Consider the following 22,597-nt stretch of genomic DNA (forward strand, 5'->3'; position numbering starts at 1 on the left):
GCAAGGCACTGCAATCTTCACGTCCGGGCACGGTGATGATCATCTTACTCAGAATTTAGTTGTATATCTCAAAAGAAAAAATCATAACCATACGTAACTCCACCCCCCGACGAAACCAAATGTTTACACACTTGGTAGTGCTCTGGTGGCAGCAGAATCAATACAACTTCCCGCCTACCTCTTCCCTTGCGGCAACATACCCACCAACCTCTCCACCTCGACCGCCGCACTCCCCCCAGCCTTATCCCTAATCTCACACAGCAACTCCCTGTCCTTGGCCTTGAACGCCTCCTCCCCTGCCTTGACCATAAGCCCACACTTGATCCACATCTCCACCCTCTCCTGCACACTCAACCCCGTACACTTTGGAATAAACACACTCGCCACCCTCGTATTCCCCGCCCCAAGAATCTCGTTGAAAAACGGCTCCCACCCAATCGGGCTTTTCTTCTGCTTTGCAAATTCTTCGAGCTCGTTCCAGTGCCGGGCTGCGACGAGGGCGCGGAGACGGATGTACGTGTAGGTCTTGTCGTTGATTTTGAACTCGGAGACGACTTTTGAGGCGCGCTTGTAGTGGCCTTGGCGGACAAGTTGGAACATCGTTTCGTTTGCCGAAAGCCCAATGTAGGTCTGACCTGCCAATGGACCTGGCGATGCTGGGTCTCGAGGGCCGTTGAGATCGGTTTCGAATTGTGTTTGGAGGCGGAGGAGTTTGGCGGCATCGTCGATGGCTTGGCGTTGGAAGACAGCTGTGCTGTCGCGAGAGTCTTGGAGGTACTTCGATGCTAGCTTCAGTTTGTCTTGCTGGGCGGTATGGCTTTCCTGTACGATGGCCTCGGATAGGAGGAGGTTTGAGCCGTCTAGTCTCCTGTCGTCTTGGTAGTAGAGATCCTTTAGTAACTCGCGGTCTTGGTCCCAAGCTGATGACTCTACTAGTGCTGTAGCAACAGGTCGGCTATTGATGACACGGAAAAAGGACGCAAGAGGTAGTTTCTTGCGCAGATGCAAGAGAACGTGATAGATGAGATCAGTGTCGCCTGACTCGATAGCCTTGTCAAGCGCAATGTTGTCCTCCTTCATGTTGAGTAGCAGTGGTACCTGCTTGCCAGCTCTAGGCTCGTAGTTGAGCAGTTCTGTCGCCAGTGGAATGCGACCTTCGACATACGCTGCCCGTGCGATTTCTTCGAATGAGACACCCGGTTTGCCGTGTAGTTTCTTGACTATGAGACTGCAGATCTCTTCTTCAGGACCCGTTGAGACGCGAACCTTCTGCTGCGCCCAGTGTCCATGAATCTGGTTTGCTGGGAGATGCAGGTATTCAGCTATGCGCAGTGCGAGAAGATATTCGCTGCGATTTGTGAGACGTTCGACAAGCTTCTCGGGCGTCATACGTCGATACTGGTCGTAACTGAGTGGTAGTCCAACTTCATAAAAGCGTACCGCGTTCAGAACTCGTAGTGTGTCGCACGTATCGACAAAATCATCGGACGAGTACAAGTCCAGCACTGACTTTCCGTACGAAGCCGCTTTCAGTAGCGACTTCTGCCAGTGAATGTTGTATTCATGCGCTGCAGCCTTGATGCATGTGTCGACGGCTTCACCCAGACTCGGCCGTATCAACTGTATGAGATCGTCGGCTTTGGGGCTCTTTTGTTCGAGTAATGAAGATGCCTCTAGCAGATTTGCAGCAGGCGAGTCTGAGCCTAATCTGAAGACATCCACCGCCTCATCCGGTACCTTTTGTATGAACTCGCAGACTTCGTTTGTGAGGAGCCGTATGCCGTCTACGTCTGGTAAGAGATGTACCCAGGTATCGTAGTAGAACTTGGTTGCTGCACTCCTGGGTCCAATCAGATGTACCTCGTCTTCCCATGCTAGCGCGACAGCATTTGAGCCACACCATTCCATGTCTTTTGGCACCGTCTTGATCTTGCTGTCGTACTCACTGAGCTTCTCGTTCCAGTCACCGCTAACCACCCACACCTTTCCGTCTTCTGTGTAGAAGGCGAGAAATTCCGCGCGGGGGCTCACGGCAATATGCCTGAACGGGCCGGCATCAAAGTTGCGGTCTTCAGCCTCAGTCGCATCAACCACGTACAGTGTCGACCCTATTGCCAGTATGACTTCCACGGACCGCGAGAGCGAGTAGGCAGGTGGTATGATGCTCCATGATATGACAGGTTCCGTGGGAGGTATGGCGAGGAGCTTGGGGCGTGGTTCGGCGTACGAGGTGACGGATATGAGGTGGTTGTTCGCAAGGAGCGCAACGAAGCCGGTGCTGTAGAACTTGCAGGACACGACGCCGAATTCATCTGCGCCGTGGCCGAGAGTGAAGGGTACAAAGTCGCCTTGGAGGTCGTAGTAACAGCGCACGGTGCCGTCTGATGTGATGACGAGCAGCTTCTCGTCTTCGGACCATCCCAGGCCCTTGATGGTGCCTTTGTCCCACTGTTGCCTGTCAGCGTCTGATGCTATAGTCTCCCCGAATGCATGTAGAGGCCCTGTACATTGATAGTGCGAATCAGCTTGCCCGCGCAGCTGTAGATGTCGATGCTCGATTTGGACGCGCCGGGTCCACGGTAGGCGTGCAGCTTCTCCTCATCGCGGTAGACGGCTGCTCGAATCAGTCATCTTGTCCACATGTTTGCGCAATCGTCGGCAGACGGTGGGACGTACCTACCTACAGCACCGCTGTACGGCGCCCCCACCACATTGTAGTTCTCGAGCTCGAGGTCTTGGTCAAAGACAGCCTGGTAAAGCTGCACTTTCCTGTAAAACTTGTCGCCGACCTTCTCCCAGTTGGCTGTTGGCTTGGACATGGTTGGTCGCGACTATCGGGGTATCATGGCGCGAACTTGTCGGAGGCTTGGTGTGCCTGCATGGAGCTCTTGGTTGAGGTCATAGCTTGCGCGCACCGAGGCTGTCACCTTACATCAACTCCACACATGAACTGCAGCACAATTGATTACCACTTATGGATATCTCTCGTTACTCTTGCCGGCTATATACTAGTATACTATCCTACTGCATTTGAACCTAATTTAAACCCAACGCCGTCGCTCATGCATTCGTAACCAATGTCTGGGCCTTTACCCTAGAAGCTCAATTTCTTCAATGTCCTCCAATGAGCTCAGCAAGTGTTTCGCGAAGACCAAAGCGATCGTTGTCGCTGCCAACCTTCTTGCGGAACATGGCCAGATCCTGAAGGAATGCTTCCGCCTCGTTGTGTAACTCCTGCGCCAATTCGTCGTGGTCACCCTCGTCGTAGCCAGAATCCGAGTCACCATCGCTGGCCTCATCATCAGAGACTGCCTTCTCTTCACCGTCCCCTTCGCCCAACCATTCCTCCTTGTCGAAGTCTGGTGTACCAAGCTCTCGCGGTGGGGGGAGGACGATAGGGTTCTTGAGCTCCCCTAAAGCAAGCTGGAGATGGCGGCGCAATGAATCAATCTCTGCGCGTAGGGCTACGTTCAGTGGACGGAGTTCTTCGACTTCGCACGTGAGGGCCTTGATCTTTGCTGCGGAAGTATGACGGTTCTCCTCCATGAGACGCTGCATGAGTGCTACCTGCCTCTGGTACTCGTCCAGCTCTGTGGCTTCTTCCCTCTTACGCTGGCTGGCTGCATTGACGCAGACTTGTAGACTGCGGATTTGTTCTGACATCTCTGCAATCTGGGCGTCTCGCTGAGCAGCCGACATGCAGTCCTGGTTGACCAAGGCACGTGTGCGGATGCGCTTTGCTTGGTCGGCATAACGGAGCGTACTAAGAGTCTCGTCATAGTCGGCTGGGGCAATGCAGGCAACCATGGCTGTCTTACTGTTACCACCCAGAGAGTCTTTCAACAGCCAGGTCAAGACTGAATCACGGTATGGCACAACCTCCCGTGGCCGTCTTCCCTTGGCACCATGTCTTCGCGGGTCTGCCAGAGCAGCAATGACGCGACCAAGTGTAGTGAGCGACTTGTTGATCTGCGCTCCCTCCTTCAGACGCGCTCCTGTGGCCTCTGTCGACTTGGCTCGTTCGGAACCAGCGAGATCGACAAGCCGCATACGTGCTGTACGTTCGATGGTTTCGTCAGAGAGCAGTGAGTGGGTGATTTGCTTGAGGCGGATCGTGAAGACGGCGTGGGATCGTGATGAGGTGTCGTTCATCTTGGTAGAGGCAACCGTTCGGCTCTTTACTCATAGTTAGCATTCGGTCAAAAGAGCACGAGAGGAGGAACCTACCGTGTCGCCAATCTTCATCAAGCGCGCAACATCGGCATAGCTCTTGACTTCAGCCTCGGTCAGACCCTGGACATAGACACCGTCCTTTTGGCTCTCGCGAATCTTGAGATAGATAGGTGGAGTCGTCTTTGGAGCGAGAAGATCGCGCACGTGCTCGTTGTAGACTTCAAAGTAGGAGACCTGGACGTGGTAGTTTGTGTTAGGCGACGGTTCATGCGCGATTCGGTCGAACAGCTCCTCGCAAGTTCGTGGAATCAGGCCTGGATTGTCTGGTGTGCCCATCATGGTGTAGCTCTTGCCCGACCCTGTCTGGCCGTATGCGAATATACATGTGTGGTATCCGGAGAAGTTGTGGTCGAGGAACTCCTCGCCGAAAGAGCGATAGACGTCTTCTTGGTGGGCATAATGCGGGTCGCTCTCGTCGTGGGACCAGTACGAGCGGTCGAATGTGAATTCCTTGTCGTCAAGGACGCGGCGTCCGTTGTTCTGGCCCTCTTCGGGCGCATAGAGAGTCGTCTTTTGCGTCGCTGGGTCCATGCGGATCAAACATTGTGTGCCCTTCTCCTTCTCTGGCTTTCATCAGCGTCTGGGTGCATCAATTGAGCATTGGCAACCCTACCTCTCGGCACAAAGGCTCTGCATCGCACCACGACCTTGACGTTTCCGGGATCGTCGTTCATGGGTGCGGGTGTATGTGGGAGAAACGAGGCTTCCGAGGCACGCATTGAAGGCGCCGAGGCGGTTGTGTGTAGAGGATACATTCTGTAGTCCAATATATGGTCTAATATGAGGTAGCAAGAATCCCAGAGCTGTTGCGACCGGTGTATGTATACAAGGTGCATAGGCGGTGTTGGCATGTGCTGCACGGATCGCTCTGCCCATGACTCGCGGCCAATGTTTGGCCTCTGTCAACACCCCGTTGCCGTGTGCGATCGATACCACGTCACTGCCAAGCTCCCCACACACGCGCGCGCGCCATCACAGCGCGACGCGACGGGACCAAAGGGCTGCAATTGACGAGACCTCATACCGCAGTGCGCGTGTGCTTCCGGCGTGTACCCACAGTCTCTCTCGTCTTCTCTCCACCTACACAGGGACTGGGCCGCCAGGGCAAAAGCAAGATTCCGGTCAACTGCTGCATAAGGCGTCAATATACGGTGAAGCCCTCTGCCATTCATGTCCGCGCGCAGCGTCCGTCTGCCTTTCCCGGAGTTTTCGCATGTATCGTCGTCTGTTCCATGTGTTGTTGGGATCGTGTTGTCAAGAATGTTGCTCCGGCCAGTTGCGCATGGCCGTCCCTAGGTAGCGACTAAATTTTTCATCTGAAGCGGGCGCAAAATGTGACTGGTGTCGACCCTACAACGTGAACTCTAACAATGCATTTAGCAACACCACACCCGTCCTGAACCGCACCAGCAAAGCTTTGCTCATTTTCATAAAGTTCAAGCCTATCAGGCCTACCAGCCATGGCTACGGCTGCGGTGCTCAGTCTCTTGGACGAGCAAACCAGGAAAACAGCGTTTGAAGGCAGTCTGGCCAAATTAAAAGCCGCGCCCGGTGTCGACATCAATGCACTCGATATTTGCGTGCGACTGCTGCCCTCCGAAAGCGCTGATCAAGAAGGGGCCGACACTTCGCAGCATGGAGAACTATGGGATACCGTCTTAGACTGTCTAGTCGACGAACAGGCATCCCAGAATCTATACGAGATTGCTGAGATATGCCATAGCCACGGATCATTTGCCGCTTCGCTCCTCAGCTCCAAGCTCAACCACAGACTTTCTACTCTGGTTGAAGATCTCTCATCTAGCGAACCGCATCCGGATAGTCTCCATTGTGCGAAGGCTTACCTTGAATTTCTCAAGTGCTCCTTCTGGATACCAGCCGCGTATGCACACATGGTCGACCCTTGGACTCTCCCTCTTCTTTCAAATTTCATCGGCATCGACAGGCTCGATGACACAGCGCATGATACGTTATCCGCTTTCTTTTCGCTGCTAAAGAGCAAGAAGGATGACTCGCTCGCCCATCTCGACGACATTGTGGATCAGTCAATATGGGACCGACTTAACGCTCTCGACATGGCATGTTTCGCCGCTCGCTCTAGCAAGATCTATCGGACTTGGTTCCAATGGATCTCCCTTGCCGTTTCTGGTGGCATCAAGTTGGACTGCGTAAGCGACGAGGAGTACTGGAGAAAGCTTAGATTGGGTCTTGTAAAGGGACATGCTGACCAGCGCAAGTACTGTCTTGGAATCATTCGACAATCTTTCCTCGCTACATCTAGTCCCATCGATACACCAACGATGCGATACTATGCTAGCAAAGAAGACCGTGAGCAGTACGATCTGTACTCGACACTGTTTGAGACGATCGTGCTACATCGGTATTCTGGACAAGTCGAGGATTGCTTGAAATCCATGACAAACCTTCTTGGATCTTCTTCGGCAACAGGTGTTTCCAGGGTCACTCCTGCAATGGCAACAACGCTGCTCACTGCAGCTTTGAATCCACTGATTCAAGAGAGCGTCAGAAAGATGATTGGTGGTTGGTACATGGATTTTGTCATCAAGGTAAGTAACATTTCTCATCTTCTCGGTGGTTGATACCACTCGGCAAAGCTGTGTCGGCTGTACAACAACATATCGACTATGCACGGAGTACAGTCAAAATAAGGTGTCCCTGCTGTTGTACAGTTTGATTCGTGCTGATCTTCGCTCCACAGCGCCGTGGTGACTTGAACGGTCATATCAACTTTCTATTCGATGGATTTCTGCCTTGGGCAATGGATGGGGGCCTCTTCACGTCAACGCTTACTACCACACGATCATCGACAGAGTGCGCTCACGGAGAGAGGCTCGCCGCTGTCATTTCCCACTTCGTATCCGACACAGAAGATAGCCCATCCTTCGTCCCTTCAGTCAACTACAACGTTACCGAGGCTGGCATCGACAACCGTAATGGTCGGGCAATTGTCCTCGGCGTTGTTCGCTATATCTTCAATGCTGGTGGTAAGATGTTCCAACCGGCAATATTGTACTTGCTACATGGTCTCATTGAAGGCCTAAAGGTGAGGTGCGAACGAAGGACTTCACACCACAAGCTGGAAATCTCAGAGATCACAGAGATATTAAATCTGTCGCGACTGCCTGGCATGCCTGAGGTAGCAAGTGACTTGCACAGTATCCACTGCCGAAAGCTCTGCCTCCTTCTTGACCCTGATCTAGATTCGACGGATATACCCACCAATGAAAGTTTACGCGCCAAGTGCCAGAAGCTAGAAAACCCAGTAGATCAGTCTACATTACCAGCATCTATCACCGAAAATAATGGCGGTATACCCACTTTTGAGTCTTTCTTGAGCGATCTCCACGACTCGAAACATAGCTGCATACAAGGTCCAGCCTTTGCACCAGCTTGCAAGGCCATGATTGAGCTGCTTGACCGGACGGACGTAACCAACGTCGACCCTAACGATCTACATACTATATTAGCAGCACTTTGGGAAGAGGCGGAAATCCGCGACTTCATCCGACCATTCGCTGTACATCTACCACCGTTGCTGTTTCACCCGACATGTATCAATGTTTGTGCCAGGAATAGTCAAGAAGACGGCGGCTTGGAGTCAGACCTCACTTCACTCCTCTCTAAAGCCATGCTGCGTCTCACGAAGCTTTCCAAGGGAAGGTCATACGTTCTAGCAGTGCTGGCTCAAACACTGCGCAAAGCTGCGTTCACAAATCCGTCCATCATATCCATACTTCCCTTTGAAAACTACATTCTTGACTTTGTCAACGACCCGGCATCGATCAGACCGGAGTTTTTGTTCGAAGTGGCCGCTGCCGACAAACTTCAACGATACTTACCGCATCGAACGTATGCCTCATATTATGGTATGCGAGAATGGCACGCATACGCGGCTGTTATAGACCTTCTGCGAAGTTTCCCAAAAGAGCAAACAAGTACTGCCCGAAGGATATTCGATCAGCTACTACAGCCTTGGAAGGATCAGAAACCACCAGTCGCTGTCAAGAGCCCATGGAAGAGGACATTCCAGCTACAGTCGATGCTGTTGATGAGCCACTACTGTGTGATGGAATCCGACGTAGACGCTTATCTCGACGGTTTTACACACGCCTTGACGCTAGAATCATGGCCAAGGTACCGCTACCTGCTCGAATGGACCATCGCACGCATCTACCGTCAATTCCCAGGCAAGTCTCTTCGAATTGTCAAAGAGCTTGGAGACCTGGAAGAGTACAGCCCTATTCATATCGCCAGTCTAATCAAACTGGGTCTCCTCGTTGCTCCATACGAGTCACAGGACTTTGCTGTTAAGCTCATTACTGAACTGAATGCGTACTCCGCTAGCCCCAAGGTCCAGATTCGTCACGAAGCGAATTTTGCTTTCCCCTTGGTTTTCGAATTAGCCATCACCAAGGGCTGGAAAGACGTTGTCGAGAATACTGCGTTCGCGGGGATGAATGCTTTCATCCGGCGACTGGACAAGTTTAATGCTTCTCCATGGACAATAAGAACACTGAAGGTCGACATTGAACAAGACTTTACCCTTGCAGGCATCTTCCAGGGACGGTACTTGTCGATCGAGACACCGGAACAGGAGGTCGTCACGCGCGAAGACTTCGAGGTGCTTGAGCATGAGCATCAGTCAAGCCATGCGAACCGACCTTCGGCACACATACAACTCGGACAACAGACCAGAACTAGCTTCGATATTGTCGCACCACCAGCAGTAACCCTGGCTGCCTCCGAACCTGAACCAAGCGGCCAAATAACCCTCCAAACCAAAGCTGGCATCGATCTCGACAACCTCCACCCACCTAGCGGGCCACCTGCCGCCCAAAACCAACGTCCTGCATCTGTCATGCTCATAGCGTCCTTGATAGACAACCCTACCAATCTTGGTGGTCTGTCCCGTATCTCAGAGTCGTTTGGCCTCGAGAGTCTCTACATTGATGACCTCAAGAAAGTCGCGCACAAAGACTTCAAAGCTACTAGTGTGCGCTCGGAGAAGCATTTGTCTATCAAGGAGTTGAAAGAGGTTGGGGTACCGGCGTTCCTGCTAGATGCAAAGAGTAAGGGGTATGAGGTTGTTGGTATTGAACAGACGGATCGAAGTGGGATATTGGGGACTGAGGGTGGTGAAAGTCATGTGGTGAGTGACCATGAAGGGAATATGGAGTACATCAAGAGGGAGATCAGGAGTCAGGATATTGGTACGCTGCCGAAGAAGTGTTGTCTAGTGCTCGGCAGTGAGAAGGAAGGGATCTCGGCGGAAGTGCTTGCTGTTATTGATCGTAATGTCGAGATCAAGACTGTGGGAGTTACTAGGAGTTTGAGTAAGTGGGCATGTTTCGAAAGCCTTTGGCCTACCTCTGGACTACGTGCTAATATATCCAACAGATGTTCAAACTGCAGGTGGTATCGCACTGTACGAGTGGTGGAGAGAATGGGGCGGCAAGGCTTGACTTGCGAGTTAACATCGCGTCCACCACACACCTCTGGCTCATAGCTTCAACAGCGCAAATCCAAGCTACTCAAGAACCTCCATCTCAAGACATCACTGACTAATTTGGTGAATACCGCAGCTTACACCGGAAGTATGAATATGTACGATTCCAAAAGCTATGTACAATGGTAAGAATATTTGGAGAGAAAGTCATCGCCCCCGCCTGTGTCTTCAAGAGCTCAGCAGGTTCATTGAAACGCAGGGCCGAGCGTTAGATAACAATGCACAGCCTGCGACGCGTTCCTTACTTAATAAGCAACGGGCCAACCGTTGTCGTAGCGGAGAAGGTTAATTCCCAGCTGTGCCTGGCCATCAGACTGCCTATAGTAGTGGTAGACAAGCACATCGGCATCGTTGTCCTTGAAGACAGTGTTGTGACCGGGTCCACGAATAGTGCCATGAGATGCCAAGACCACAGTACCGCCACCCGACATCATGTTGACGCCGTTGCGGTCAACGTACGGGCCCTGAACGTTAGTCGATCGGCCGACCCTGATGTTGTAGGTACTAGCAGCAGCCTGGCAGCACCTATCGAACGAGACCCAAAGATAGTAGTAGTTGCCGTTCCTCACAATGACGGGTGCCTCAATGGCACCGCCGCTTCCACGGCTAGCAATGTCAACCATGCTGGTGCCTGAGCGCATGCCGGTGCTCGGGTTGATGGAAATCAACTTGAGCCCGTTTCCAAAGGAACCAAAAGACAACCACCACTTTCCGGAAGCGTCGACAATCAGGTTGGGGTCGATGGCGTTGTAGGCGCTGTTCGCGTTCGTTTCAATGACGACACCGAGGTTCGTCCATGAGCCTGCTGCGCCCGTGGTGCTGGTAGCCAGGAAGATTGCGGATTTGCGCGAGCCAAAGGTCGAGGCAGAGTAGTATAAGTAGTACTTGCCGTTGTGGTACGAGAGGTCTGGGGCCCAGAGATTCTCGTTGGTGGCGCCTGTGTATGGTTGCGTCCATGGGGCGTTGGCATTGGTAAAGGCGAGACCGGCGTCGCGCCAGACAGTGCGGTCAGAGGATGTCTTGAGGGCGATGCCAGGTGCTGTATAGGCCATGAGATACTGGCCGTTCGGCGTCTTGACTACCGTTGGGTCATGGGCAAAAGTGCTGCCTGAGACCGCACCCGGGCCGGGATAGGTCTGTCCATTGACGTTCGGAGTTATGGATAAGATGGCTAACGCGCCTCCAAGGAGGTATTTCAACGAAGAAAGCATGTCGAATACAGAGTGGAATCGAAATGAATCTGCTGTGCGCACCGAACAGTGCAGCCCACGCTTCCTTTATGGGGAATTTACATTGCCATGTGCACACATCCGGGACTTGCGGAGGAATTAACTTTCCTCCGGTTTAAGGTTAGATTACCTACCAGAAGCACTGCTTGGCTATGTCCTGCGCATCTCGTGTTCACGTCAGACTTGACCTAACCTGTCAGTACCGCCGGCTGCTATGAAACATATGGATAGACATGGTGTTCTCGGGTCGTGCGGAGAACATGACTACCGTATGTGCCAGCGAAATGGCTAGCGACACTATGTCGAGCGCCTTCCGTGTTTAATCTGGTCGAAACAAGCTACCGCACTTCTACCCCAGAAGAGCTAACAAAAAGGAAGTACCAAGTAAGCTTGTAATGAGGCGAGTCTGTAAAGCGTTCGAGTGCCAATACCTCTAGTGTTGCTAAATAAGAGCCGGATTACGCCAAGTCGGCATTGGCGGTAGAAGAGGTCAGCTGTGATTCGACACAACATGCATCGGAAAATATTTCCCCCACCAGTCGTGCACAACATCCGTTTTATTTCCACACTGTTTCAAGCACATGAGCTCCAAGAGTATACTCAAGAGTAGTACTGAGGTGGCACAAGGTAATCTCGCTCGGCCATCTCGGTGGCGAGATGTCGCGAAAGTTGATACCGACAACTTCTCACTGATTAGCTCATCATCTTTGCTTTGTACTTTCTCATCTGCTGCCCCAACAGCGTACTCACCAGTTTACTCAAAAACCTTCTTCCAGACCCACAAACTCCGGCTGTTGGTGTAACTCTTCAAGCCTTCCATTCCCCACTCCATCCCAACGCCACTTTCTTTCCACCCGCCAAACGGTACTCTGGCATCAACATCGAAATGCGAATTCACCCAGACACTACCTGCTTCTAGTCTCCTTGCCATCCTCTCTGCGCGCGCAAGGTCTTTACTCCAGACTGATGCTCCCAGTCCCGTTTTCAGCGCATTCGCCCGGTCGATAACGTCATCTTCATCGCTCCATTTGAGTAAGGGGACGATAGGGCCAAAAGGCTCTTCTTGGACGATACGAGAGTCTTCAGGTGGGTTGTCAATGATGGCGGGGGTGATAAAGTAGCCGTTGGGGGACGAGGTCACAGTGCCTGCTAGGGCGGTAGTCCACTGCTGCGTTGTGACTTGGTCGTACATGTTCTTGACTTTGTGGAACCTGAACAGGGTAAATCCTGTGTAGCGGCAGTTGATTGAGCAAGGGAAGATGGTACTTACTGCATCTTGTTCTGTATAGGTCCCACGACAACGCCATCTTCCGTGCCAGCGCCGGTCTTGATGTTGTTCTTCGTAAACTCAACCATCTTGTCACGGAAAGAATCGTATATCTTCTCGTGAATGTAGATGCGCTTTGTCAACATGCAGATCTGGCCTGAGTTGAGGAAGCTCAGCGTTGCAATCTTCGGAAGGCATTTATCAATGTCGACATCTTCACACACAATCGCCGCATCATTGCCACCTAGCTCCAAGACATACCGCTTCAGCGTCTTCGCACACGATGCTGCAACTAGTTTCCCTGTTGCTATTGATCCTGTGAAAGCGATCTTGTTGATACCAGGGTGTTCAGTTATCCACGGACCTAGTCGGTAGTCGCCACTGAGTACCTGCACAACTCCTGGTGGGAAGACTTCCATCGCCAGCTCGCCGAGCTTGAGATCGCAATATGGTGTGTATGGCGATGGCTTCATGATGAAGGTATTTCCTGTAATCAGCGCCGGACCTAGTTTGCCCAGCCCCAGCAGAATCGGCCAGTTCCAAGGCACGATACCTGCGCATACACCGATTGGCGGATGGGTTGAGTAGATAATCTTCTCGTCATCTTCTTGCAGAATCTCGTCCTTGATCTCCATGGTGGCGAAGGCACGTAGCCATGTCAATGTCATGCCCATCTCGCTTTTTGATAGCGAAAGTGGCTTGCCTTGCTCCTTGGTAAGGAGTTGTTCCAAATCATTGCGGTGGCTCTCTATAGTGTCCGCGTATTTGAGGAGCAAGCTTGCTCGCTCGGAGAAGGGCGTTGAGCTCCATGACTTGAATGCTTTGCGCGCTGCGGTAACAGCGGTATCGAGATCTTCTTCCCTGGCTACTGGCACTTCGTAAAGTGGCTGGCTGGTGGCTGGGTTGATGGAATGTCGCGTTTCAGGAGTTGGGACGAGCTGATTATTGATGATATTGCCTGGGTAGATCTCTGTATCGAATTTGGACGCCATCATCGATTATCGCAGCATAGATTGATTGACAGACAGCTGGAGCGTATTGCAATGGCATGATATGGCTCCCACTAAATACTGAGAGCTGTGTTGGAAGTGGGGGCTGACATCGTACAGACGCGGGGTACGCTGGGCGACAGGATCTGGAATCGACGTCCGCACATGCTCGGAGATCAACCCAATTATAGGATATGCGTGTTGCTGATGAAATTGGTTTGGTGTTGATATCCATCGTGGCTCGGACGGAACGATGATGCAGGGGGTCAACATGTGCACGGGTCTAGACGCGGGGACGCCTCCACGCGTCGCCAACCACGCTTCAACCCTCCTGAACTCCAATCTCATCCACTTCCATCGCCAGCGCCACCCCGCGGCATCACTCATGCCTTCACAAGGGAACATGCATGGGGGTCCTGAGCTGAGCTTCACCGCTGTGAAGATCTTGAACAGCCCAGGCGTCGGCTGAGGCATGCTTTCCCCGCCAAGCATCGTGAAACGGCTATCAAACTCATGCTCTCCCGCACGACTTGACATTACCCCTACTTTGTTCCAAGATCGCCCAGATGAGCCCAGCTGTCACTCGTTCTCTTGTACCTACAAGTTTCAATTAAGCTCTACGTTCCCCCGCTTAAGCCTCCTCTCACCATACATTGAAGCTCGCACAAGCATTCAACCGCTGCAAGGTCGAACGCCAAGATGTATCTGTCACGGTTGCTGAAACTGGGCTCTCCGTATTACCCGTCCAGAACGATAGAGATATAATGGCGATATAATCCACAGTAGGTCGTCAATGAATGGAACCTGACTATCTACTCAAAATGCCTTTCATGCACTCCAAGGGTGCGACAACACTCGGCCACACTTTCAGGTGAGTACCCCTTTCACTTTCAGATTCGCCAAGCTGAACCGCTAACCAGAGGCAGAAATTTTGATCAGACAATAATTACCGTAAAAGTTGGTGGAAAGGACTACCCCGAGTCGTTCAGCTGCCATCGCGAACTACTGCGACGATGCTCGCCATACTTCAACACGTGCTTAGAGGAGAAGAGCGATTCACCGTACGAGAAATCGGGTACCACTCTTGAACTCGACGACACCAGCCCTGACGTGTTCGATGCCTTTATGCTATGGCTATATACCGGCTTCATACCACACCATTTAATCGAAGGTGGTAAAGAAGTGCACCCGCCAACCCATGCCGTCAACGTGAACGGGGGCGACAGCGCGAGCACTACTGAACAAAACGAGAGCGACGATGTGGACACTGCCTCGTGGGGTATCGCCCTAGAGACCGACGATGCAGCGTCAGACACCTCACCCGCCAACGCCGAACCCGCAGCGAGCCCTGCACCTAGTGCGGAGAAAGTGCCTGGTGATGCTGAACCTGAAAAGGTTACCGTAGTACCACCTCCACGAAACCCTGCCGAGAAGCCGGAGATACCAAAAGAGACACTATGCCCATGCTGCTCAAGACCATACAAGTGGAGGGGGTTGGAAGGTTTCCTAGAGCGCCGATTCATATCGCTCTACGTCTTTGCACATCGCTATGCCATCCCGAAGTTACGCCGCGCAGTACTGCTAGCATGGCAAACGAACGACGAGATCCTACAAGTAATGCCCGATCACAGCAACGTCATCGCCGCCTACGAGAGCCTACCACCAGACGCAGCGCTCTGCCGATACTTCCTCGATATGTACTCCGTGTACTGGAACCCCGACCGCGATGACGAGCGCACGATAGCCCTGCGGAGTCAGCTTCCGCAAGCTTTCTTGTTCGAGTTGGTAACAATGTTAGCGAGGGGCGAGCGACCAAAGATGGAGAAGGAGTGGTGCGAGTTCCACGAGCACGAAAGCGAGGAGGAGAAGAAGGCTTGCTTGGACGATCTGGCTAAGGATCCGGTTGCAAGCAAAGCGCTTAGGCGGATCAAGGATAGTAAGGGCTGGAAAGGCTTGGTACTCAAGAAGGGAAAGAGATGATGATACGACGATCCATCTTCGCATGTCTTTTTTGGTCCGGTATGGCGTCTTGGAGTTCGATAACACCAGCTATCCTGGTTATGCAATCTAGCAACACATTTACTATTTCGAGCTCTTCGCATTCGCGCACATTCGAATAATCTGTCTGGTTCGATCATGCTTTGTTCCCAAGCTACTAACTTTCGTGTTTCCCCAGCTTCATCAGCAAGCTGAAGAATGCGGGGAAGCAACACGAGGTCTCATGACTAAGTAAATCATCATCACGAGATTGTTAACTCGACAAGTCTTGCTAAATTTACTTCTCGGTGGTTTTTCACTAGTTGGCTTCTAGTGGCATCGTAGGGTCTGGCAAATCGAAGTGTGCTCACCACCTCATTCACGACTGTCTGGCAGTACGAGATCAAGAGGTCTTGTAGAATCACTATAGTTCAGCTTGACGTTTGGCCATCGTACTGGCCGACAAATCAGGAGGAGCAGGCTCTTGAACTCTGTATGTATGCTGTATATAGATTCTTGGTATCGATGCAGCCGCATAAGCGGAGCATGATGCTGAAGTCGAAGCCGCGCAGCTGAGATGGCAAACTTGAAGTATAAAGAAGAAGTCTTCATGTGTTCACTGTCGCCTATCCGCATCATTATCTACAGTGTAATAGCAACTGCATCTATACTTCTTCCCAAAGCTCAACCTATCATCATGAAGGTCTTCACTATCACAGCAATTTCCTCTCTTCTCACCCTTACCGCTGCCTTGTCTCCGCCATACGAACCCATTTGTGAGACATGCGTCTATACACCCAATGAAAACAAGTGCGACATCACTACGTCCTGCACGTATGTTTGGGGCCACGACAACCCACATACACCTGGCCCATACTACTGCGCTTGCCGCCACGGTTATCGTACGTCTCGCTCTATCCAGCGAAACCTTCAGTTATTCTCTATTTGCTATCGGCATGTAACGCTGACACATCCGGATAGGTGCGACTGGGTATGAGGCCAACAACATGGAGGTGCAATGGCGTCTGCCATGGTATGGCACGCCGAGCGGCGATCCGAGCCAGGAAGGGAGGGTATTCGTGAAGCCGGGGGTTGAATGTAATACGCTCTGTGATGATTGGTATCTCGGCAAGGACGGGTGCAAGGCTGTGCAGGAGAAGAAGTGGTGTATGTAGGTGAGACTGTCGGTAGTCTTGAAGTAGACCCTGGGTATAAGTGGGACGCATTTGGAGCTACCTTCCGGGGGTACGTGCCGTTGGTCAAGGAACGATCCAATAGCTTCAGGGAATCACTCAATGCACGCTGCATTACTGACAATTCGATATCGATGAAGAGTGTATCGTCTTCTATTACTGTACTCCGTTCATTTCTAGGTCTAGGTATTCGGGTGGGTAATCATTTGACTCGTGCTAATCGATACTTCTTTAGCTCCTTGTCCCATCTTATCAACTCGTTCTTGCCAACGATCACAATCGCTGCCGGTTTATGTACGAGTCTCACGCGTTTGAAGCAAGTCATATCATATCCATCCAGACTTTTCCCGCTGGCCAACCAAATCTTTTGTTGCTGAGTTATGAGTTGTCTAGGACTGCTGATATCTTGAGCTTCCTGAATCCTCCGGAACGATATCCCACAAATCGGACAGCGTCTATCCGCTCCAAAACATTGTTCTGAAGGAGCAGAGCATGCGGGACATGTATCTCCATAGCTCCAGTCGTCAAAAATGAAACTCATCTCAACTCGCTGACCAGGTAGGAAAGCATGTTGCCATGGACGCGACAACTCAATTTCTCTTCCTGTGCCCCCGGCTTGCAACCCATAACTTCGCTGCTTCATTGTACTATGCCCTGGAATGTTCTGGAACCGCGTCTCGAGTACGGAGTGGAATGCATCCCAGGAAGTAATAAATTGTAGATGTACAGGAGTAATGCGACCGATGGGATCTTCCAAGATCATAGGTTCTTCGATGAGTCCTCGGTCCAAGTGACTAGGAAGAGCATTTTGTATCTGAATGACCGCACGGTACGTCGCAAAGTTGACCATCATCGCACTTCGCATCAATCCTATGAGTTCACAACCAAGGTTCCGAAGCCACCCAAGCTTGATCGCTTCCGATAGATTTTCAAGAATGGAGTTTCCAGCTTCGATATTGCGATTAGCGTTCTCGAGTCCGTCTTTGATGGCGCTAAGGGATGCGTCATGCGAAAGAGTAGCATTGTCGCTCCTGCGCATCACATCGTCCAGGTCGTGTTTCATCTCTTTTCGGTTTACCTGGAGTAGTGTGCTGTAAGATATCAACATTGGATCTACCCACCATGACTCTGCCACTCACGTATTAGCCGTCACCATAAGCATTTGAAGGCTCGATGTAGTCCCTGCTAGCTCTGCTCGAAAACGCTCGAGTGCTTCCTTCTCCCCAATTCTCCAACGAATCGCATGCCCTATCTCCTTGAGCGCATTCGGATTCTGGCCGTAGTCGAAAGTACTCTGATATTTTCGAATGCGCTGCAAAAAGGTCGTGACCTGGTCGTGGCACCTAGCAACGGCTCGCTTGGCTGTCCCGCATAGGCCTCGTAACTCTGGCGTAGCGCCGTCTGCATGCTCTCTAGTGAGCAGTTCGATTTCAAGCAGAGTGCGGTCAAGGAGCCAAAGTTCATGTATGGCAGCCTGGTACTCAGCCTTGGAGCCACGAGCCTCGTCGAGCGTTGCTACTAGATTTTTCACGAGTAAAACGACCGAAATGATGTCGCCTACAGCACCGAAAGTGACTGGCATACTGAAATCAGACAGAATGAAGATCTACAGATGTGAGAATGTCGGAAAGGAAAAGCTCTGTTTTACCCTGCTGAGAAGTACATTGGCAGTGATGCAGGTGCGACGAGGCTGAGCCGCTAAGCCTCCATGATGTCCAATGAGTAACGGGTAACACAAGACGCCACTCCAAGGATACAATTGCCAACTCATGCATTCTCTATCTGACAAAAAAACATCTGCAGCCACTAAGCCTCCGAAGGTGCGGGGTACTCAATCTTACTCTCCGGTTTTCTTTCCTCAGTGCGCACCTTGAAGCGATCGGTCTTCTCGTCCGCCCAGTGTGGACGCTGGTCGAATCCGAACTGTAGAATCTCCGGGCGTTGATAATGGCCCGCTGCATCAATCCATACCTTTACAGACCCCATGTGTGAGAAGTCAATCTCGCCCTGTACCAACTTCTCCTCTCCACCGGTGTGCGGACCAGCGATAAACGAGCAGAACGGATGGATGACTGAAGACCAACCGCCACCAAGCTTGACGAGATCCTGCTTTCCAAGATTAGTCTCCATCCAGTCGAGGCACTGTTGGTCGACATAGTCAGAAACTGCGATAACAAAGACTTGGGCAGTTAAAGCATGTGTCTTCATCAGCGCTTCGATTTGCGCATTGGCGACATCCTCGAAACCGGCCATCGCTGACAAGGCTGGCCAAGCTCCAGCATGGATGTGTTGGTTCTGGGTGATGAGTGCCTGGCGTGCGCCGTTCATAGTATGCTCCCAGCAGGCCAGACCTCCAAGGTTGTAGCCCAAGGAAAGTGGCCAGTTGCGCAGTGTGCTTCCGTTGCCCTGAGCCCACACCATGCGCTCGACGAAAGTTGGCTGGAGCTTCCGATGAACGCCGAGGATAGTGCCGTCGCTATCGATGATGACCTGCGAGTTGAATAGTGTATGACCGTTTGCGATACGCTCCGAGATTCCGAGATTGATCGCTACACCGGTACGGCGACACGCATCTTGAATGGCGCTGACGTCTTCCCCATTTGGCTCCACAACTACGCTCTCCTCAGCGTACTTGGCCAAAGCAGTAACCTGCTTGAGGGGTGGGTAGCACTCAGTCCACCACTGTGGTAACGATTAGGATCACTTTTAACCTTGACGTTGAGAGCGGGGACACGTACGGGGTAGCCGGGGATGAAGGTTTCAGGAAACACCAGGAGCTTGATGTCGTCTTTCGCCGCTTGCTCGATGAGCCGAACAGTCTTCTTGATAGTGCCCGCCTTGTCCATAAAAACAGGTGCAGCGTGAGCCGCAGCCACCTTGAACTTGGTTTCTTTAGGCGCCATGTTGTTGGAATCTGATGTCGAAGATGGCAATTGGTTGAGTCAAGACAAGCAAGGTGTAGAGAACGTGGAGAGGAGAGCTGGTGTGGCCCAGATTTCACGGGTTATGGTGCCCACTAAGACGATCTACTACCGGAAAAGGTTGCGGCACGTCGTTATCTCCCGCGTAGCTAAAAAGGCCCGAGTGGCTTTGGTAGGCCCGATCCGGGGTTTCCTCATCCTTTCCGCACTCCCATACGAGGGACCCCACACTGTCATTACTTGTGATAGGACGATATGCAGCAAGTACCTGGCCCGTCACACCACACGTCCCTTCGGAGCGTTTTGACCCTGAATATATGTAGTTAATGCAAACGGCGTCTCCGCCTAAGCTAGCTACAGATTTTTGCGAGGACTCTTTTTCTTTGGCTGCACAACACTCACGTCCCACAGGAAACTATACCGATTGGCCTCTCAATCGTACCGACTTCGGGAAATATCCGCTGCCAAGTGCTTTCTGTGACTCGGTGCCCTACCCTGCTCGATATCGTGCTGCACTGATGCGTTCGGTGTATTGAGTATGTGGTTCGATAATCAGTGTTGAAGGCTCGAAGCCCGTTGCACAGTTTTGACGTTTGTCACTTCGTCCTGTTCTACCCCAACGCAACCAGCCTGTAAACATGGCATTTGACTACTTTGCTAACCCGCCGCCTGGTATTGACTTGTCGGAGTCACGCACTACTTCCAACAATGCTATCGGCATTGTGCTTTTTGTTCTTTCGTTCGTTTTCGTCGCGTTGCGTCTCCTCACTCGCCTGCGTCTTAAACGTGAGGTACTGGGACTGGACGACTATCTAATGTTTCTTGGGTTGGCTTTGAATGCTGGCAACTTGGCTTGCTGCATCGCAGGTAGGGTACTTGATCATGAAAATTTGCGACATCTGCTGACATCAAGATCAGGGGGCTTCTTCGGTCTCGGAAAGCACATATGGTCTTTGGGGCCGTATGAAATGCGACAAATCACAATAGTGCGTTGTTACTTCCCGTAGCACGACAGTATATCAGTGCTGACAGCGGCTAGATCACTTTCGCGTATGTGTACATCTACACATGGAGTTTGTGTGTTATCAAATTCTCAATTCTGGCTTTATATCGTCGAATTTTTGGGATGACATGGCTTGGCTGGTTTTGCGTCGTTCTCACTGCCGGTTATCTAATCACTAACCACGTCGTCTTACCACTGTATACACGACCACTACACTACTACTGGAATCAGTGGTATGGTGGTGAAGGCGTGGTACTGGTGAACGAGGCAAAGGTGGGCTCTCCTCAAACCAAAATCGCCGTTCGCAACTGACGAGACTCCAGTTCTATCTTGGTATCGGTATTATCAATCTTTTCGGCGATATATGTATCCTCACGATACCTGTACAAAGCGTGCTCAAGCTGAACATGGGACGATCGCAAAAGGTCGCAGTGATCCTCACGTTTTTACTCGGCAGTTTGTAAGTCCTGGACCATAGCAAGCTTATGCAATGAACAATCACTGACTTATCCAGTGTCTGTTTTGCGTCTCTATACCGCATCATCACTATTGTCCACCTCGTTAATACAACAGACATTAGCTGGGCGAAGAGTGACGTGTTCATCTGGTCTTCCGTAGAACCCTCGGTCGGCATCATCTCCGGTTGCCTGCCCACCCTTCGTCCGCTGCTTCTGCAAGTCACGGATGTGCTCTCTAGGAGCCTGCCATCCACGCTCAAAGGTTCGCACCACATGGAATCTCCTGCGCACTCGCTAGATCCACTCGAAACGATTTCCAAAAAGCGCACGCGGAAGATAAAGGTCAACGATACGTTGGAGGGCACCACAGTCACTCAAACGGAGATTCGAACCGACAGAAAGTCATGGATGAGATCGAATAAAGATCATGAGCCATGGGGTAGATCTCGGTTAGATGAAGATGAGATAGGTCTAACAACAACCCATGTGCATGGAGAATGTCCTAATGCAGGACGCAAGGCATCGAGCGAAGTCCGGATAAGCGAGTCGCCTCCAAATGATAGAAGAGAAAGAGGGATCACTCTGACGAGAGAGTTTGAATGGGATGAAAGAAAACAGAGTCCTGTTCCCCGCAAATAGACAAGCCTTCTCGTACTGAGCGGGAAAAGCACCCTATGATCATCTCCATACCTAGCATCCAAACTAAAAGTTCTGCCAACTACCGATCCCACTTTCATGGATACGAAGACTAACAAATTACATCCACGAAAGCATTCTGTGTTGTGTTATACACTTTTTGGAGGCTTTGACAGTTTTGAAACTTTTGCGGGTTGGCATGTGACACATTGCAGCCTCGGAAGAGCCGCAGACGACTCCAATGGATGGAGCTGCGCGCTTTCGCGCAACCTGCATCAAGTCTCGCGCGTGGTAGGTAAATTCATAACTAGCTGGTTTTGGATGCGCGCATCATATTTAACATGGTTGACAGTCCATAGGATGCGATGAAGTGGACAATAACGTCGACAGGAGGGAGACGCAATGGGCCCACCAAGAACAGCAAAAAAAAAAAGTGTTTCATAGACTAGGCTATAAGAATGCTTTCCCCACGTGTTGTCTGATCAATGCTTCGTGTTTTAAGGGACTACTAGCGCTCACATAAGCACCAGGCCCACTCCCGTAGAGTAGCGCCGGCTAGGTCCCGAGGTCGTATCACTTGCAGCCAGACTGTTCAGCATACCCCGGTTTCCGGTTCCCAAGACCTTGATATACCGATTATCGTAGCGAAAGCTGTCAGTCTTACTCTAAGCCCTAGTGATCAGAGATTACGTAGTCACAGGAGAATCTGACCTGATAGTCATGTCGAAGTTGATCTACAATCTCGGTTCTGGGACACACATATATATACAGCATCAGAGGAGCCTCCTTTGCTCTCACGAATCTGCAACAACCTTTAGTCGGACGGTTCAACCACCCAAGACCGAGCTTTACTACAAGCTTTCGTTATGCAACTCTCAATATTTCTCTCTACTATATTTATAGGACTCACAATTGCAACGCCTAGCGGCACAATCGAGGAAGGACCAAATAAGGTCCTACGAGATTTTCCATCACGCGAGACTGAAGCAAACTGCATTGTAAATGGAGAATGTCGAAAGCTTACTTGTATCGCGCCATCAGACTTTGAATCTTGTAGCCCTTGCGGTGGGCTGGTAAGTTCCTCTGGTTTGAATATTCTCCCGATTAGTGCTGACGATCCGATTTCAATAGCCGCCTTGTTAGGATGCTGTCATGACTTGCGAT

At 51.4% G+C, this 22,597-nt stretch overlaps 11 protein-coding genes across 11 annotated transcripts; 5 read left to right on the plus strand and 6 right to left on the minus strand.

The window, feature by feature from the left end:
* Nucleotides 1–43: 43 nt before the first annotated feature.
* On the minus strand, nucleotides 44–2,820 carry CC77DRAFT_1026230 (vacuolar protein sorting-associated protein 16; the record flags this gene model as incomplete). The annotated part of the gene is made up of 3 exons (XM_018526216.1): nucleotides 44–2,448; nucleotides 2,508–2,614; nucleotides 2,681–2,820. Coding segments are annotated over 3 exons (2,521 nt in total), but the record flags the coding sequence as incomplete, so codon positions are not given.
* Nucleotides 2,821–2,967: 147 nt separating this feature from the next.
* Nucleotides 2,968–4,177, minus strand: CC77DRAFT_1026232 (P-loop containing nucleoside triphosphate hydrolase protein). Its single transcript, XM_018526217.1, has one exon. The coding sequence runs from the start codon at nucleotides 4,150–4,152 to the stop codon at nucleotides 3,112–3,114; it is 1,041 nt and encodes a 346-aa protein (XP_018379409.1). The 5' UTR covers nucleotides 4,153–4,177; the 3' UTR covers nucleotides 2,968–3,111.
* Nucleotides 4,178–5,613: 1,436 nt separating this feature from the next.
* CC77DRAFT_584800 (hypothetical protein) lies at nucleotides 5,614–9,821 on the plus strand. Its single transcript, XM_018532365.1, has 3 exons — nucleotides 5,614–6,800; nucleotides 6,953–9,587; nucleotides 9,652–9,821. The coding sequence occupies exons 1-3, from the start codon at nucleotides 5,694–5,696 to the stop codon at nucleotides 9,714–9,716; spliced, it is 3,807 nt and encodes a 1,268-aa protein (XP_018379410.1). The 5' UTR covers nucleotides 5,614–5,693; the 3' UTR covers nucleotides 9,717–9,821.
* A 1-nt stretch (nucleotide 9,822) lies between these two features.
* CC77DRAFT_584524 (endo-1,5-alpha-L-arabinosidase) lies at nucleotides 9,823–11,271 on the minus strand. The gene has a single exon (XM_018532362.1). It carries the CDS (start codon nucleotides 10,969–10,971, stop codon nucleotides 10,006–10,008), a length of 966 nt encoding a protein of 321 aa, XP_018379411.1. The 5' UTR covers nucleotides 10,972–11,271; the 3' UTR covers nucleotides 9,823–10,005.
* Nucleotides 11,272–11,743: 472 nt separating this feature from the next.
* CC77DRAFT_1067442 (aldehyde dehydrogenase-like protein) lies at nucleotides 11,744–13,248 on the minus strand (the record flags this gene model as incomplete). Its single annotated transcript, XM_018528997.1, has 2 exons — nucleotides 11,744–12,200; nucleotides 12,260–13,248. The coding sequence occupies 2 exons, from the start codon at nucleotides 13,246–13,248 to the stop codon at nucleotides 11,744–11,746; spliced, it is 1,446 nt and encodes a 481-aa protein (XP_018379412.1).
* Nucleotides 13,249–14,066: 818 nt separating this feature from the next.
* CC77DRAFT_1014424 (hypothetical protein) lies at nucleotides 14,067–15,225 on the plus strand (the record flags this gene model as incomplete). The annotated part of the gene is made up of 2 exons (XM_018523895.1): nucleotides 14,067–14,116; nucleotides 14,166–15,225. 2 exons carry the CDS (start codon nucleotides 14,067–14,069, stop codon nucleotides 15,223–15,225), a joined length of 1,110 nt encoding a protein of 369 aa, XP_018379413.1.
* Nucleotides 15,226–15,521: 296 nt separating this feature from the next.
* CC77DRAFT_1026235 (hypothetical protein) lies at nucleotides 15,522–16,309 on the plus strand. The gene has a single exon (XM_018526218.1). It carries the CDS (start codon nucleotides 15,920–15,922, stop codon nucleotides 16,217–16,219), a length of 300 nt encoding a protein of 99 aa, XP_018379414.1. The 5' UTR covers nucleotides 15,522–15,919; the 3' UTR covers nucleotides 16,220–16,309.
* On the plus strand, nucleotides 16,204–16,763 carry CC77DRAFT_1026236 (hypothetical protein). The gene has a single exon (XM_018526219.1). The coding sequence runs from the start codon at nucleotides 16,230–16,232 to the stop codon at nucleotides 16,395–16,397; it is 168 nt and encodes a 55-aa protein (XP_018379415.1). The 5' UTR covers nucleotides 16,204–16,229; the 3' UTR covers nucleotides 16,398–16,763.
* Nucleotides 16,764–16,953: 190 nt separating this feature from the next.
* Nucleotides 16,954–17,997, minus strand: CC77DRAFT_976253 (hypothetical protein; the record flags this gene model as incomplete). The annotated part of the gene is made up of 2 exons (XM_018535934.1): nucleotides 16,954–17,506; nucleotides 17,555–17,997. Coding segments are annotated over 2 exons (996 nt in total), but the record flags the coding sequence as incomplete, so codon positions are not given.
* Nucleotides 17,998–18,211: 214 nt separating this feature from the next.
* CC77DRAFT_1002285 (carbon-nitrogen hydrolase) lies at nucleotides 18,212–19,318 on the minus strand (the record flags this gene model as incomplete). Its single annotated transcript, XM_018523181.1, has 2 exons — nucleotides 18,212–19,097; nucleotides 19,154–19,318. The coding sequence occupies 2 exons, from the start codon at nucleotides 19,316–19,318 to the stop codon at nucleotides 18,222–18,224; spliced, it is 1,041 nt and encodes a 346-aa protein (XP_018379417.1). The 3' UTR covers nucleotides 18,212–18,221.
* Nucleotides 19,319–19,577: 259 nt separating this feature from the next.
* Nucleotides 19,578–21,774, plus strand: CC77DRAFT_976259 (hypothetical protein). Its single transcript, XM_018535935.1, has 5 exons — nucleotides 19,578–20,203; nucleotides 20,255–20,322; nucleotides 20,376–20,612; nucleotides 20,663–20,799; nucleotides 20,854–21,774. Exons 1-5 carry the CDS (start codon nucleotides 19,975–19,977, stop codon nucleotides 21,434–21,436), a joined length of 1,254 nt encoding a protein of 417 aa, XP_018379418.1. The 5' UTR covers nucleotides 19,578–19,974; the 3' UTR covers nucleotides 21,437–21,774.
* Nucleotides 21,775–22,597: the final 823 nt, after the last annotated feature.

The sequence above is a fragment of the Alternaria alternata genome (assembly GCF_001642055.1).
Source record: "Alternaria alternata strain SRC1lrK2f unplaced genomic scaffold CC77scaffold_36, whole genome shotgun sequence".
Taxonomy (NCBI): Eukaryota; Fungi; Ascomycota; class Dothideomycetes; order Pleosporales; family Pleosporaceae; genus Alternaria; species Alternaria alternata.

Coding starts and splice junctions, on each gene's coding strand:
- CC77DRAFT_1026232 (XM_018526217.1), bottom strand. CDS start 4,152: ATGAACGACACCTCATCACGATCCCACGCCGTCTTCACGATCCGCCTC.
- CC77DRAFT_584800 (XM_018532365.1), top strand. CDS start 5,694: ATGGCTACGGCTGCGGTGCTCAGTCTCTTGGACGAGCAAACCAGGAAA. Junction 6,801..6,952: donor ACATGGATTTTGTCATCAAG/GTAAGTAACATT, acceptor TTCGCTCCACAG/CGCCGTGGTGACTTGAACGG. Junction 9,588..9,651: donor GGGAGTTACTAGGAGTTTGA/GTAAGTGGGCAT, acceptor TATATCCAACAG/ATGTTCAAACTGCAGGTGGT.
- CC77DRAFT_584524 (XM_018532362.1), bottom strand. CDS start 10,971: ATGCTTTCTTCGTTGAAATACCTCCTTGGAGGCGCGTTAGCCATCTTA.
- CC77DRAFT_1026235 (XM_018526218.1), top strand. CDS start 15,920: ATGAAGGTCTTCACTATCACAGCAATTTCCTCTCTTCTCACCCTTACC.
- CC77DRAFT_1026236 (XM_018526219.1), top strand. CDS start 16,230: ATGGAGGTGCAATGGCGTCTGCCATGGTATGGCACGCCGAGCGGCGAT.
- CC77DRAFT_976259 (XM_018535935.1), top strand. CDS start 19,975: ATGGCATTTGACTACTTTGCTAACCCGCCGCCTGGTATTGACTTGTCG. Junction 20,613..20,662: donor TACTGGTGAACGAGGCAAAG/GTGGGCTCTCCT, acceptor ACGAGACTCCAG/TTCTATCTTGGTATCGGTAT. Junction 20,800..20,853: donor ACGTTTTTACTCGGCAGTTT/GTAAGTCCTGGA, acceptor TGACTTATCCAG/TGTCTGTTTTGCGTCTCTAT.